At 36.4% G+C, this 14946-nt stretch overlaps 2 protein-coding genes across 2 annotated transcripts in view; one reads left to right on the plus strand and one right to left on the minus strand.

The window, feature by feature from the left end:
* The window catches only part of SUGT1 (SGT1 homolog, MIS12 kinetochore complex assembly cochaperone), a 59109-nt gene extending 53672 nt beyond the window's left edge, over nucleotides 1-5437 (plus strand). Inside the window, exons 13-14 of the mRNA XM_072410451.1 lie at nucleotides 1088-1269; nucleotides 4956-5437. Of these exons, the coding sequence (XP_072266552.1) occupies nucleotides 1088-1269; nucleotides 4956-5057 (284 nt within the window). The 3' untranslated portion in view covers nucleotides 5058-5437. The remainder of the gene's footprint in view (nucleotides 1-1087; nucleotides 1270-4955) is intronic.
* A 7776-nt stretch (nucleotides 5438-13213) lies between these two features.
* CNMD (chondromodulin) overlaps nucleotides 13214-14946 on the minus strand; it is a 39804-nt gene continuing 38071 nt past the window's right edge. Inside the window, exon 7 of the mRNA XM_072410458.1 lies at nucleotides 13214-14021. Coding sequence (XP_072266559.1) covers nucleotides 13806-14021 — 216 coding nt within the window. The 3' untranslated portion in view covers nucleotides 13214-13805. The remainder of the gene's footprint in view (nucleotides 14022-14946) is intronic.

A 14946-nucleotide genomic window follows, 5' to 3' on the forward strand; every position in this document is an offset into this window, starting at 1 on the left:
AACACAAAGGACAGCCTGAATTTTGCAGAAAGTACTAGGATTAGACAGCAGATTACAGGTGCAAAACTTTTTTTAATTAATCTTCCTACCAATTGGGACATCTGGAAAATGGATTGTCTGGAGGGGAAAAGATGAACGCTACCATGAGTCTTGTGTCATGCCAACAGTACAGCATCCTCAGGCAATCCAGGTGTGGGGTTGCATCTCATTCAAGGGTGTGGGCTTACTCTAAATTTTGCCCAAGAAATTTCCAAAAATAATAGTATCAAAACGTCCTCCAAGAGCAACTTCTTCCCACAATCCAGACATAGTCTGTTGATGATATGTGTATTTTCCAGAAAAATGGAGCACGGTGTTACAGGGAAAATGAATATCAATGTGGTAACAATGAAATTTTGAACCCATGGCCAGGAAACTCCCCAGATCTTAATCCTATTGAGAACCAGTGGTTCTATTTAAAAAGGTGGACAAACAGAAGCCAAGAAATAGTGATCAACTCCAAGCACTAACAAGGCAAGAATGGATCTCCATCAAACAGAAACAGAAGCTGATGTCCAGCATGGCAGACGGAATTGCAGAAGTTATAAAGAAGGGTTACTGCTGTAAATATTCTATGCAAAAATTTGATGTGTTTGCCAATAAATGCTTATCAAAATGTTTACAGTTCTATAGTATACCACAGACACATGTAAAAAAATACATCTAAAAATGTTAAAGCAGTTTGCTAAATGCAACATTAATGTTGCTGACAAAACTGGTCAATACTATAATGTATCTTATATGAACCACTCTACACAATGTACAAAAACTGTTTAGCCACTATTGAAGTTTGGTTATGTATACAACTATTTTTATGCTGTGTCTATTTGTAGTTTTTGTTTACACACACAGTGTACAGAAATACAGTACAGATACACCATGAATGCTAAATGAATGTATACAAGGAAAACAGAATTGTGTAAATTGGTCTGTAGATAGATAGTAATACAGATAAAAATTAATTTCTAGTAAAACAGATTTTTAAATCACTACTTGTTAAAAATTACCAGTGCAATATTCTAATTCATCAGGTGTTTTATTTTTCCAGATTCCTTTCAAAAATACCCAACATCATCTCACTATACCAGAAACTGGGATAAGCTGGTTGGGGAAATTAAAGAAGAAGAGAAAACTGAAAAACTAGAGGGAGATGCTGCACTGAACCACCTATTCCAGCAGATTTATTCAGATGGCAGTGATGAAGTAAAGCGTGCCATGAACAAGTCATTTGTAAGTATTTATTTACATCTGCACACATTGACCAAACTATTTGTATATATTGTATATATTTGTATATATTGTATAACCAAAGTGCATTTATTAAGATTTATTTGTTCTGTATGTTATCAGTATTTAAAATCCTAAATAATGTCTGTTTTCTCTATGTATTTTTATGTCTGCTAAATATTATCAGCTTGCCTTCATACAATTTCCATATTCCAGTTCAACTCTCTCCTATCTAATAGAGGGAGTCAAAATGTTGCACAATGAGTGCTAAGAACTTAAACTGAAGAGATACATAAACACATGCAAAACATAGACCTTCTAATAACAGTAAACATTTATTGAGCACTAGTGATTACACTGGTCAACAAACATTTTCTTGCCAAACAGATTAAAGTCATTTCAGGTTATGTTTGATGCACAGATTCAAAATATGGTTTAGGTTTTGCTAGACTGGCTTTAGTTTTTAAAATAATGACCTCAATAATAACCTCATTGAAAACTAATGAAACATGAAAATTAGGCAAAATTAAACTAGATATGCCTACTTATACAAAATTAAATGTTCGAAATAATGTCAATATATATTATATTCAGTATATTTACAGAACTAATCATGAAGTAATTGAAAAACTCTATATAATTTCCTTTTATGCTGATGATCAGGACAATCGCATTGAAGGCTCCAGCAGTAGTCTGCCATCATGTGTCTATCCCATCTGCCCTGATACCTTCCATCACCTTTATATCTTGATGGAACATCTCCACTTGTTCCTCACTGAAATCCCCAAGGTTTTCTGGAAATTTTTGCAAATGGCTATGGAGATAGTGTACCTAGCAGCACCCAAATTTTTAAAGTGTAAGAGCAAGTTTTGTACCAGTTCTTCATTATTTTGTGCTTTATGGTTACGCAAGAAGTTCTTGACAACTACAACCTAGCTGTGCCAGGCAGAAGCTTCAGTATCAGTCATGTAACTTATGAGATTTTAATCATTTATCAGTTTCTGAATCTGGGGTCCATCAAAGATTCCTGCTTTTAATTTTTCAGTACTCAATCCAGGGAAGCATCTACATATGTATTTGAAGCAATCACTGTCCTTGTTCAGAGCTCTAACAAATTGCCTAATTAATCCCAACTTTAGTGGAGGGAGATTGATTGGTTTTTTTCTTTTGTAAACCATTAGCTTGTTAATGGTGTTCTCTGTTCCATTTTTCATGTTTTGCCTTGGAGGCCATGTCACTTTTTTCCAGTGATTCCTGCTTTGCTCTACTATCCCACAAGCAGATGAAACATGGGTACTTTGTGTATCCACTTTGCTGTCCAAGTAGGATGTTCACCACTTTTAAATCAACACATATGGACCATTGGTGTTCATGATAGCAAAGCTTTTGTAAGAACATTTTGATATTTTCATATTCTTCTTTAAGTTTTGTTGAGTGACCAATTGGAATTGATGCATAGCAGTTGTCATTATGCAGTAAAACAGATTTCAAACTTTGAGTGGAACTGTCTATAAAAAGCCGCCAGTCTTCTGCTCGGTATTCTGGTACTCCCATATGGGCTAGTAGTGCAGGGATGTTACAACAATGCACTGTCTCCATCTTCACTGAAATATGGTAGGAGTGTCACCTCTCTTGCCGTTATTTTAACTTCCGGTCACAGACAGTTCTTTTCGTTTAGCTAAAAGTTCAGATGCTTGTTTTGACAGACTTAGGTCACGTGTTAAATCATTGAGCTGTTCTTGGGAGAACTGCTGGTTTGATGAAACACTTCCTTCATATTCACTTCCGCTGCTAACTCCATCCACTCCTCCATGTCGAATACAGGAATATCAGGGAGTGTACTGAACACTGGTATGGGAACATCAGCACCATGCGGCACAGGTCGTCTTGCTGATTCCAAATCAGGGTACTCCCACTTGTTGTTTTTCTTGTAACGATTCAAATCTTTTACATTCACAGCACAAAAATAACAATCGTTATGATTTTTGGGCTCCCGCCATACCATAGGTACGCCAAATTTCAAACTTTTCACCTTTCCATTTTTCCACTGACCTAGACACTCTACACAAGTTTTGCATATCATATGGAGAGCCCTATACTTTTCTTGGTACCCCAGTTTAATACCAAAATATGCAAGATATGCTTGTTTCACAATGTTTCTTTTCTGTTTTTTTCCAGTGAATATTCACCACAAATGTAGCAAAATACATTATGGTCATTTAAACAACTTCTTGAAGAACTCTATATTTCTGTTAAAAAAGAAAATGTATGAATAAAAAAAAAAGGCAAATGAAAGTTTCATTGAAAATAATGCTACATTTAATATATAAAATGCAAAACATTGGTGTAAATAAAGATTGATAATATTATGCTGTATTAACATTTGTTGTTGGTAAAATCGTCTATTCCGATTTCTATATCACAAGAACTAGAACCAATTCAATGAAACTGATTTAATTTCTTGATTCAGCAGACCTTAAGTACAGTATATATATATTAAAAAATCCTTGGCAAGTGAAAACATTTTTTTTTATGTTGAGCTGTGCTATCAAACCCTGATTTAGGCTTCCACCCACTTGGCGCTCAATCAGTTGGGGCTGGTATAAGCTTTAGGCTGAGGCTAGTAGTTATGGATCTACTAAATGGTAGTTTTTGTAACTTTATAAGCAGACGCCCTGTTTCTATTACAGTTACTTGTTCATTTATGACGGTTTGAAGGCTTTTCCCCACAAATTACCAGCGTTGACTCTATAATATAGCCTAGTTAGATTTACTGTACTTGTTGTGGTTTTATTTTTATGGTCTCCCTTCTGTTTCATTTTTCTTCTTTAGTGTTAAATCCATTGGTAACAATCTATTTCATTAAAAACAAAATAATAATGTAAAATTATGTCCCAGGCTTATAAAATGGATTGAAATTAATTTTTGTTCTAGAAATATTTTTTTTCCCAGGACTGCAACTGCATCAGCTTCAGAATTGAAAAATGACTGATGCAGAAAAGAAAATTAACATAATCTTTTTGTGCAATAAAATCCTGCTAGCTCCATTTAATGAAAATCGAATGTGACTAATAACATTTAAAAGAACTTCCATTTTAGTAGAGTGAAGCTAGATTTCTGAAATTTAGTAAGAGAAAAGCACCTTTTTTGTGAAGTGTACAGATGATTCTCATCGTATGCATTGCTCGCTTGGTATTGCAGTTATTGATGCAGACGGCCCTGCTGTTTTTCCTACTTTGAAAGAAAATACTGAGAAAAAGGTTGTGGTGCCACACAGGTGACATATTGGGATTTTGTTCTATTGTTAGAGAAAAAGCAGATCTAAACCTTGGTGCCAAACTATTGTTATTGTATTTCTATCTGAATTATACTGTGCATTTGCAAATTACAAATCCAGTTCTGTAACAGTAGTGCATGTAAAACTGTCCACTAGCATGATACACTTCTGTGAATGAGTGTAACCTTTTGTTTTTCGTTATTTGTCCAGAAAAAACATAACTGAGACCTGTGTAAGGTAGGGAAGTATAGCCAATAATTCAAAGGTCCAATAAAACCCTACTGTAAAGAGACAGGCAGTAGCTTCCTTGTTGAGTTGAGCTATAGAAGATGGTGTTGTGCCCATCCATACTATTGCTCTGCACACTATACCAGCTTTGCAATGTCTTTTGATAATGTTTTCAATTTTACAGATGGAATCTGGTGGCACTGTCCTTAGCACAAACTGGTCAGATGTGGGTAAAAGGAAAGTTGATGTAAATCCTCCAGATGACATGGAATGGAAGAAATTCTGATTTTCTCGCTCAGGAGTGCAATCAGAACAATATCAAGCAATGCAGTGCCCAAGAACTGATTATTCAGCCTTTTATCCACCTGTTGTGCTTTTTCAGAATCATGTTCTTCACCCTGGAACGTTACTCTGACACTGCTTAGTGTTTGTGGCTTCTGTTTAATGTTGTAAATGATTAAGGTCTACTTTTTCCATTATTCCAGATTTATGGGAAGAAGCCAGCATGGGAATATAAACTATCATTTCTAATGCGCAGCAAGTTATTTCATTAGAAATCAGGGTGGTCACTTCCATCATTACCGATCGCTTGTTGTAAATCTCTTACAGTGACCTTACGGTCTCTTTTATGAAAAACAAAATACTAAATATACTTTTTCCAATAAATTGTCATGTTTTTCTTTCTTTTTTAACTTTACTTTTAACCTGCAGATGTTCTCACTAAGCACTTGTGCAAATGTATAATCTAGTGCTTTGTCATTTATACATTAGCAGGGAGATTTGTTTGTCATGTTTGATTTGCATAGCAAGTCCAAAATACTGATGGCTGTCTGACGTTACTGCAAATAAGCAATTGAACAGTGAGCGTTATATGCACACATCATTCATATGTTTGTCACCAAATAAAGCAAATTGATTTGTACAGGTGTAAACTCCGTACAGATTGAGAAGTAATGAGAAAAAGAAAAGGTGACTGTTTTTCAAAGTATAATATGCATATATTTGAATGGAAATTATTCCAGTCCCAATGTGACAGTCAGCTACATATTTATAATACCTGGTATAATATGAAAGCAAATGATTTGAATATTTATTACAGCCATCATTGAGTACATACAATCCTTTTTGTCCTTAGAATTCTGCACAATTGGCTGATGATTACATACAATTCAGTTCCACCCAGTGGTCACATAAAATCAAAATAAAAATAAGACCTATGTAATGCAATCTGTCACTAGCATCACCACAACATAGTTTGTTTTTAAATCCCTCTATTTTATCCCATCTATCTTATACCTTAGACTCCCAATTTTTTTAACCTTTGCTATCAGTTTTTCTCTGCCGCTGCCAACTGCACAAACCTTAACCCCCTTGTATCGCGTCTTTGCTTGCACAGGTATAACTCTATAGTTACATGACTCCACTATGTAAAAGTTTAGCAGAAGTCTGGGAAATACACATTGTTACAGTGGAATAATAAACATAGGCACAGACAGAATTTCACAGTTCATAGCACTTCTTCCCACACACTGTATCAGCACATAACAAGGGAAAAAAACATCAGGAGCCAGTGCTTAATCTTTTTGACAAAAGAGACCTATTTGTTTTGTCAATTAGTTCTACCTCCTGGTGGTCCTCTTTAGAATGTATGTCCAGACAGTTCATTTTGTATAAGGCGGGGAAGGTTTGAAACCCTTAGTAGATTATCTATTGCTTTCTGGGCCCTACAAAGCAGATTTCTCGTCATCTTCTTGTTCTAAAACACAACAGGAAATTAAATCAAATCACTCCAAAGTGCAGAAGGTTTTGATTCCAGACAGTTTTTCTCAGAACAGCTGTCCATAATAAAGGATTTCACCCAAGGGCTCGAGCTCTGATCGCAACTCAGAATGTTGGATTTCTCATCACTTTTAGGTCACCCGGACAAATCAGTTTCATCTTTATCAATGCCATGTTATTTTTAATTCTACTTATGTTCAATATCTGTCAAAATGGTGATAGAAATTTGAGAACAACTTTGGCATTGGATAACTATAATTTTGGAATCAAAACCACATTGTGTGTTTCACTTGATATTTTAGTTTAATATAATATTATTATTGACCAATGAACATACCAAAGAATAGTGCATCTGTTTGCAGTGGAATGCATGGATTGATTCAAACTGAATAAAATATTATTCAAAATATGAATCCTGAGAAAATGTTATAGGGCTCTATTTATAAAATAGAATCTTCCAGGTCCATGTGTTGGCAGCCAATGGCAGTAATTCATTTCCACTAGGGAATGTATATTGTATGTATGTACGTGTGTGTGTTATATATATATATATATATATATATATATATATATATATATATATATATATATATAGTGTACACTTGTACACATCTATGTAAACCAATGACTGAAAATATGGAGCCATGAGTGGAATAAACTGTGAAGGTGACTTTTGTTTAATAAAACCCCAAAACTAAGCTTAAAGATTTCCAGGCAATAATTATTACACCAATTGTTTAGAACCAATTTGTACCTTTGTAATTTTGTCTATGAATAGCACAGATTTGGTGAAGCAGCGTTAGAAGTGTCCCCAAAATCTAAAGGCTGCTAATTTTTTTGTAAATTGTACTTACAAAATGTATTAATGAGTTGCACATCACATTACCCATGTAGGTTGATGGAGACATCATGCACATTATGAAGAGGAACTTGTGAAATGCAAATACTACACTGGATAAACAGCTGACATTTTGGCATGTGATTAAATGCCACACTTAAGTTCTACATTCCTAGTTTGCCTTGAACTATACTTTTGAAGAAGAAACCTATGGTATTTAAAGGAACCCTGTGGTGTGATGAATAGGAAAGTGGCCATTGCTGATCATTTTTTACGGACCAAGGAACCCCCTGGCTTCAATACTTTTTAGGCCACTGACTTGGAACAAGCATGTAGATTAGAAAATCGAATCTCCCCATCTACTTATTTTTAGAACAGTGGCTCAGAAAGTACTGAAGCTGCTGGACCAACCAAACAGCTAGCAGGGAAGTCAGCAATTTTAGCCTACATATTCTCCCACTACAGGTTACCTTTAATTTTTAACTGTGGTCTAATAAACCCAAAAATTGAATTAGCATTTTATGTATTTATTACTTGGCAGAGTTTGGCTTTAAGAGCTGAATAAGAGGGGCAACATTTTTCTTCTGCTGCCCATCTTGCTTCTTGTCTTTATAGGTTTGAATTTATGAAAACATTTTACAAGTATATTTCTGAATTCATGTTAGAAAGGATAATAAAGCCCATGCACAAAAGAAGCGTGAATAGGAGAGGGCTTAGATGTATCCCTCACTCTCATTCGAAGGGTTGTAGATTATAAGGTAAGATTCTCATTTATTTGTGTACCATTGTAAAGCATAGAAAGTGGAATAATGAAAAAACCAATGGAGGTAAAATGATCTCTGACACTACAGCCCTACCAAAAAAAATACGTCCTGGCAAATAAAATAGATGTGATTACCACATTCTTCTGATTTTATATACATATAAGGTATGCTGACACGTGGGAACACTCCGAAGTTTACAATATGGCTTCAGTTTTTCAAGTTAATTGTATCTTCAAACAAATGCACATTTCACATGATGATGTATTAAAGTTGGGTAGTCTGATCAGCTATTTAGTCCTTTAGTCCCTATCAGTGACCCTATCATTATCAGTGGTCTGATTATATGTAGAATATGACATCATTATATGCCCTGAATCCCATATTACTAGATCACAAAGTCCCTGTGATTCAGATTTTCTTTCCATGCCTGACTTAGTAGTGAAGACTCCCAGTACACATCACTTTCCTAAACCTTGCTGAACTCTTTGATGGCGCAGTCAATACCCGGATGACTTCTCACATAAGAGACCAGCTAGTGGTCTAACCTATGAGGCCGGGATGCATATCGACCATAGCCAATGTGACTCCAATTGCTTGAAATCTGATTGACTGCTATAGATTATCATATATTGTACATTTATTTATATATGTCTTCTGGTATTGGAGCTTTTGGTCTGGTATTGAATAAGTTTAAGAGTCAGCTCTGTACAGTAGTGCAGAGAACAATGCAACCACAACATTTCTATACTGTGGTCTAATGGGAAATGCTTATGACGTTACTGGCATTTACTGTAAATTCTGATGGATTTCCTACAGGGTGGGGGTGCAAAGCTCATCCAAATCTCTCTTTTCAATGCAGTAACCACAATTTCTGCAATAAAATAAATTTATATACCTATTCGCAATCTTTTCCTCAATGTACACTGATTTGTGTATGTGTAGCTCAGCACACAATGCCAGCATGTTCCTGGATGTTGGGCATGAACGAATTCCAGCGTGTTTGCATGGGCATGCATCATTCCGGCCTGGCTAATCTCGATGGCTAAAGATTCAGGACACCCAGAGGACTGGGTGAAGATGGCAGTACCCATATAGAACAGCTCACTGTAATAAAAAAAACAGGTAATTTTATTGCAGGAAGGACCTGTCTGGTAGCAGATTTTTAATGATTACATTTCATTCCGCTTGAACACTAAAGTGGGCATGGGAAGTACCATTCATTTATTTTTAAAATGGGAAAACAATTCCAACTCCTAAAGTTCACCCTTTGTTATTTTATGTTTACATAATTTAATCTTTTAAGACTTTAAGAGATTGTCATCTCAGTGTTCATTGAAGTTTTTTGACATACAAATGAACATAGAAGTGCACTCTATATTCTGTAAATTATACCTGAAATGTAGAGAAAAGCAAAAAAACCTACCTAAATAATGACTATCAGATACACTTTACCTGCTAATGTGCACTGAATAAACAGACCACAGTTTGCTCCCATTTACACATTTGCATAATAAAATGTTGCTAGGAAAGAAGCATGTCCCATGTTGCTATGTATCTCTGATTCTAGTTCTGTGTATTCATTGTTTTATTTGACACTTATTCCTTATTGATTTATAAAAATCTGCTTCCATTCTAATCTATACAAATCAGGGTTAGCTACACAATTATCTTCAACCCATTGCTGCTATTGTTAAACATTCTCTGACATTCACTAAGAAATGTAATTTTGCAGCTTCATGTTTGATGGATTCTAAAGTAAATGTCAATGAAGAGCAGCATTTTTGAGCGAATATTTCTGCATTCACATACATTTAAAAGTAAGCCCCAATGGCAAACCGAGGACTTTTTTTAATACTTTTATATACTTACAATTTCAACAGCTAACTTACCATAATGGTGTAAACTATATGTTATTGTTTTTACTGAACATATTTCATTGTGCCCATAGTTTACCCTTGTAGGTACTACATATTCAGGCTGTACAGTGGTATTCCATACTATTCTTATTTTACAGTACTACTAGACTATTAGTTCAAGTCTACTAGTCTGGATATTTTCTGACTGGTTGCAGATACATATGATGTAAATTATCAGTTGCATTAACACAGCAGTTTTTGTGTTTCTAAATATCTGTGTAACATAATTTCCTCCTGACAGCCCAGTTATGGCTCATCTCTGTCCCTTGACCCCACTGGACCTCCCTAACTAGTCTTTAAATGCCACTCCCACCCCCATACCTGTGTTCTTCTTCTGTTCTTGTTCTAGGATCACTACTTTTTTACTGATGGTCCCTTCAGCCCCTCCAGGTGAAAGATCCCATGTAATGAGGAAATCTCCCGGATTGGGGTACCTCTAAATATAGGGAGTCTTTATAAAACTTAAATAGATTCTTTTCATTATCCTACATTGTGCCTTATAGGAGAGTATGGTATAGTTTGCCTTTTTTTTATCTCCCAGGCTCAGAAAACAGATATTCCCACACCGCAATGAATGGTCAAGGAACAGCAGAAAGTGGATTTTCCAGTGATTAATCTGATGGCACCCCCAGCAAACAACCAAGTTCCACACTTCATTTCCCTGGTTCAGGTGTACTCACACCCAGGTCCGGGAAATATTTTCAATCTGATAGAACTTTCCCCAATTGTATGTTTTTCCATCAAAATCCTCAATTCTGAAGGTCCTTCCCAAGGGGAACACAGTCATTGTTATCCTACTGTTCTGGACAAGTAGACCAAGGTCCCTCCAAGTTGTCTACCCTGCAGGAAAGAATTACTTATTTAAGAGCACTGGACACATCCTAATCACCATAGGGTAAAACTGAATTTTTTTTTTCAAGAAACAGGCTTTTAGTGTCCGAAGTATTGCTGGCAGTAGCAGAAGCATTGGTAAAAGCTTGAAAAATTTCTAGTAATAGGACTGTATCTGTATCTTGTTCAGTTTGCCATGAATAAAGGTTTAAGATATAATACCCTCAAAATGCATATGTCAGCCCTTTCAGCTCTCAGTACAAAGTTGGCTGATTGTTAGCTAATACACCAATTTCTCCAGCCAGCAATCAATATTAGACTTACAATAAAGTAATTCGTTTTCACCGTGGGATCTACACTTGGTCCTCAACTTGGTCATTCCTTGTTTCATCGTCAGACAATTGCTCCATAGAAAAAGCCTACTTTGAAGGCCTTGTTTTTTATCTATTATATCAGCCAGCAAGGGTCTTGGTGGCTAGTTTAGTCCTAGTTTATAAATGAAGCGGAGCTTCTGCTCGATCCCGCTTGTTGGGGTACTGTTTCCTCCCTATATCATTTCAATTGGCCTCATCTTCTGGCTGTGGGTCCATCATCCATGGAACATTCCCATGAGAAGCTAGAAGATTTAAGGAAATTAGACATGGTCACGTTAATCTCAACATATCTCGACAAAAGATTTTTAATTGGTGGACAATTTGTGTATTCTAGGCCTAAAAGACGTGGTACAGTATTGTCATCAAGAACCAATTCATCTTGGGTTCTGAGAGCAATCCAGTATGCCTATACCATGAAAGGCATACCTCCTTTGGTGAAAGTAGTGTGTATTGTGCAAGGGGAATGGCAGCTTCTTGGGCATCCTTTGCAAAAGTTCCTGCAGATGTGATTTGCAGCACAGCTAGTTGGAGTTCAATCAACACCTTCATTCAGCGCTACAAGCTTTATGTGGTCTCTAGTTTCTCAGCTCAGTTTGAGGCATCATTTAGTGTTAGTTTTAGGTATTTCTTCACCCTCAGGGTGTGAGTGGTCTGTAATTTTTTTTTTGTCCTGGCTACTCCTCATGATTGAAGGATCCCCCCATCCTGTTGTGAATTGTTATGGCAACACAGGTAAAGCAGTGGGGATTTAAAGACTACTTAGTGGTCCTGTGGGGTCAAAGGACAGAGATGACTCACACGTGGGCTGCTCTAGGCGTATTTGTACACTTTATTTACCAATTTGACAGGGCTGTTGGTTCTGCAGTGAAATTGCACAGCTGTGTTGTAAAGGTAGTTTATTGTTGTGTGGTGTTTTATGTTTTCTCCTAACCCAGTAACTTAAGTTTTGCTGGTGGAAAAAATGTTGGACCTACTGTCAAGATCAACAAGTATTGGAATCATGTTGCAGGGGTAATACAATGGTATTTTTTTTATTTTACCAATGGATCAACTCAGCTTAATTGTTAACTTTTGGTAATCTCTTATCAGCAATTATTTGGTAGTACATTGCCTGCTGTTGTCTGATATTGAAATAGACACTCAGGTAAATCTACAAACCTGTATGTGACATACCACCATGAAACTATGAAAGTGCAAGCAGATACAAATGTAAAGGATACATTTCCTCAGTGTATACTCACTTAAAATGAACTACCGTTTCCCTTTAAATAAGGAACAATATTACAGCTCCTTAAATTTACTACATTTATAAAATTTACTGGAGTAATGGCTGCTGATAGTCCTCAGGATCTTAAATAAAAAAAAACATTGGCAAGTGTGAAAATGCAGCTTCCTACAGGAAAACAGACGAAGGGCTTTATTTGCAGATTTGAAATATTTCTCTCTTACACAATTCAGCATTCCCATTTGAGTGGTCGTCTGGGAAGAAAATGAATAGAAAGCACAGATCAACCAATAGGATGATTTCTTTTTTCTTTTTTTTTTCAACCTAACATCTGTAAATCTGTAAATATGACACTGTTTTTCATGGCCCCCCCTACTTACTATTATTTTATTATTATACTATACATAGATACACAAAAACCAAAAGAAATCTGGGCTTACCTATCATATCTAACAGATAACAGAATGCATAAAACGCATGGTTCTCTGGCCCCTTTATGAACACACATCCAGCGAAATTAAAGAAGCCGATCTGCCTGGAAATGAACTGAATCTGATTACAGAACACATAAGCTGTCTCCATTTAGAAATTCAGGGGCTTCACTAGGCATGCTATGGATATAATTAGCGCAAGTTTATTTAGACTGAAAAGGAAACATAGCTGAGTATTTTTTTCAGGCGCACCATACATAAAATAACTCATTTGCATAGGAGAATTATAACCCATTCCATTCTTTTTATTGCAGTGATTGGTATAAAATTAGCTAAACTTGTGTTATACATTACATTGTCACAAATATAAATAGTTTCTGTCAAATGTGTTATTCCTTCATTTATGGAGAAATTACTGATTGGAAAGAGCAGCAAGGAACAAGCTGGCATCAACTGGTTTCCGCTGTTTGAAATGTATCCGTTTCAATAACAACAGGGTGCAAATTCTCTTGAGATTTATTTACATCAAACTATAGAAATGTGAAAAACGGCAGCCCGTCAGGTTAACCTTTAGAAATGAACGTTTTTTAAATCATGTCAGCAAATATGTCTCATGGTAAGACAGGTTTCTACATGAAAAGACTAATCCAGAAAAAATAGAAAGTAAAGTGTAGGAAAATTCCCATGAAGACTATTGCACATTCCATACAGAGACCTTGCCTAAGACCTGAACACATTCCACTCAATGAATGTGGCCATCACAGATTAACTTAGGTCTTTATTTACAACAAATAACAACATGTAAGAACACACTTTATGGTTCTTTTCACTTTTTTTCTGGAGGTATTACCATCTTTCATTTGGTTGCTTTTCATCTTACACAACTCCCAGGATGCGAGCCACCCACCAGCTGCAGGGCATGATCACCCTGCATGCTGAGCGGCACCCCTGATAATTGTATGGCCATGGATAGTAGCCAAGGAGAGGTTCACAGATTCTCTGGCACTGGGTGTAACTTCTTCTACATTCAATGCAGCAAATGCCTTGATGGTCCAGCATGGGGTCAAAAGTCATGCCTCCTTCTCCTTCCAGCTGCCATAAATAAACAAAAATAAGTTATAAGCTTAAATGTGTCCAACAAATATAATGAAATATTCCAAATAAGAAAAGGGTGCGGCTTTTTGTGACATGGCTAACACAAGGCAAATTAGTGAGGGAATAACAGTGTAATGAGAGGTGGTTATTGCAAAAAGAGACAGGCGATGTCCCTTCTGCAATAATCCATCCTGCCTGCCTGATGGCACCAGGGAACTGTTAAAAACGCACGCACAGCTCAGTTATCTCAGCTTCCCTTGCACATGTCGGTAATGAATGAAATCCAGCGCAATCACAATCAACACGACTGAATCTTGTAAAGAGAAGGAAGTAGTAATAAAACGAAGATGGTGGTGTCCTGAGATCGAACAGGGATAGGAGAGTAACACAGCTTTAGTTCTGCTTTAATTTGATAATTGGTACATACAGGGACTGCAGTGAATGAATATTGCTTACGTTGAATGTAACTAGTCCAGGTTGGGTTCAGGGCCATATTTAGGTATGATGCTGCTTTAGTTACACAACAATGATGATTCCTTTTTGTACAAACTCTGCCTCTTATGTCACGAGTTGAGCTACTTTCAGCTGCCCAGACCAACAAACAAGAAGATGGTGTTCTCCTTTTTGAAAAATAAAAAAGGATGCTCAGGACACCTCTGTACCTCATCCACCTATGGCTCCTTTGCTGACTACAGCACCTGGCTGGGGGCAGCATCACTTGATATGTTTCACCAACAAGGTTTAGAAGCCCAGCATACAAAGCTTTTTATTTTACAGCCCACCTCTCCTTCAGAATATTTCACAAAGTAACAGAATCTTATGTAGCTTGGTTTATGGAGGACTACCCACAGTATCCACACAAATGAAAAGAGAAAATGTGAATGAACCTGACACGAGTACTATGTGTTATAATTGCAAATTA

The sequence above is a fragment of the Pyxicephalus adspersus genome, chromosome 1 (assembly GCF_032062135.1).
Source record: "Pyxicephalus adspersus chromosome 1, UCB_Pads_2.0, whole genome shotgun sequence".
Taxonomy (NCBI): domain Eukaryota; kingdom Metazoa; phylum Chordata; class Amphibia; order Anura; family Pyxicephalidae; genus Pyxicephalus; species Pyxicephalus adspersus.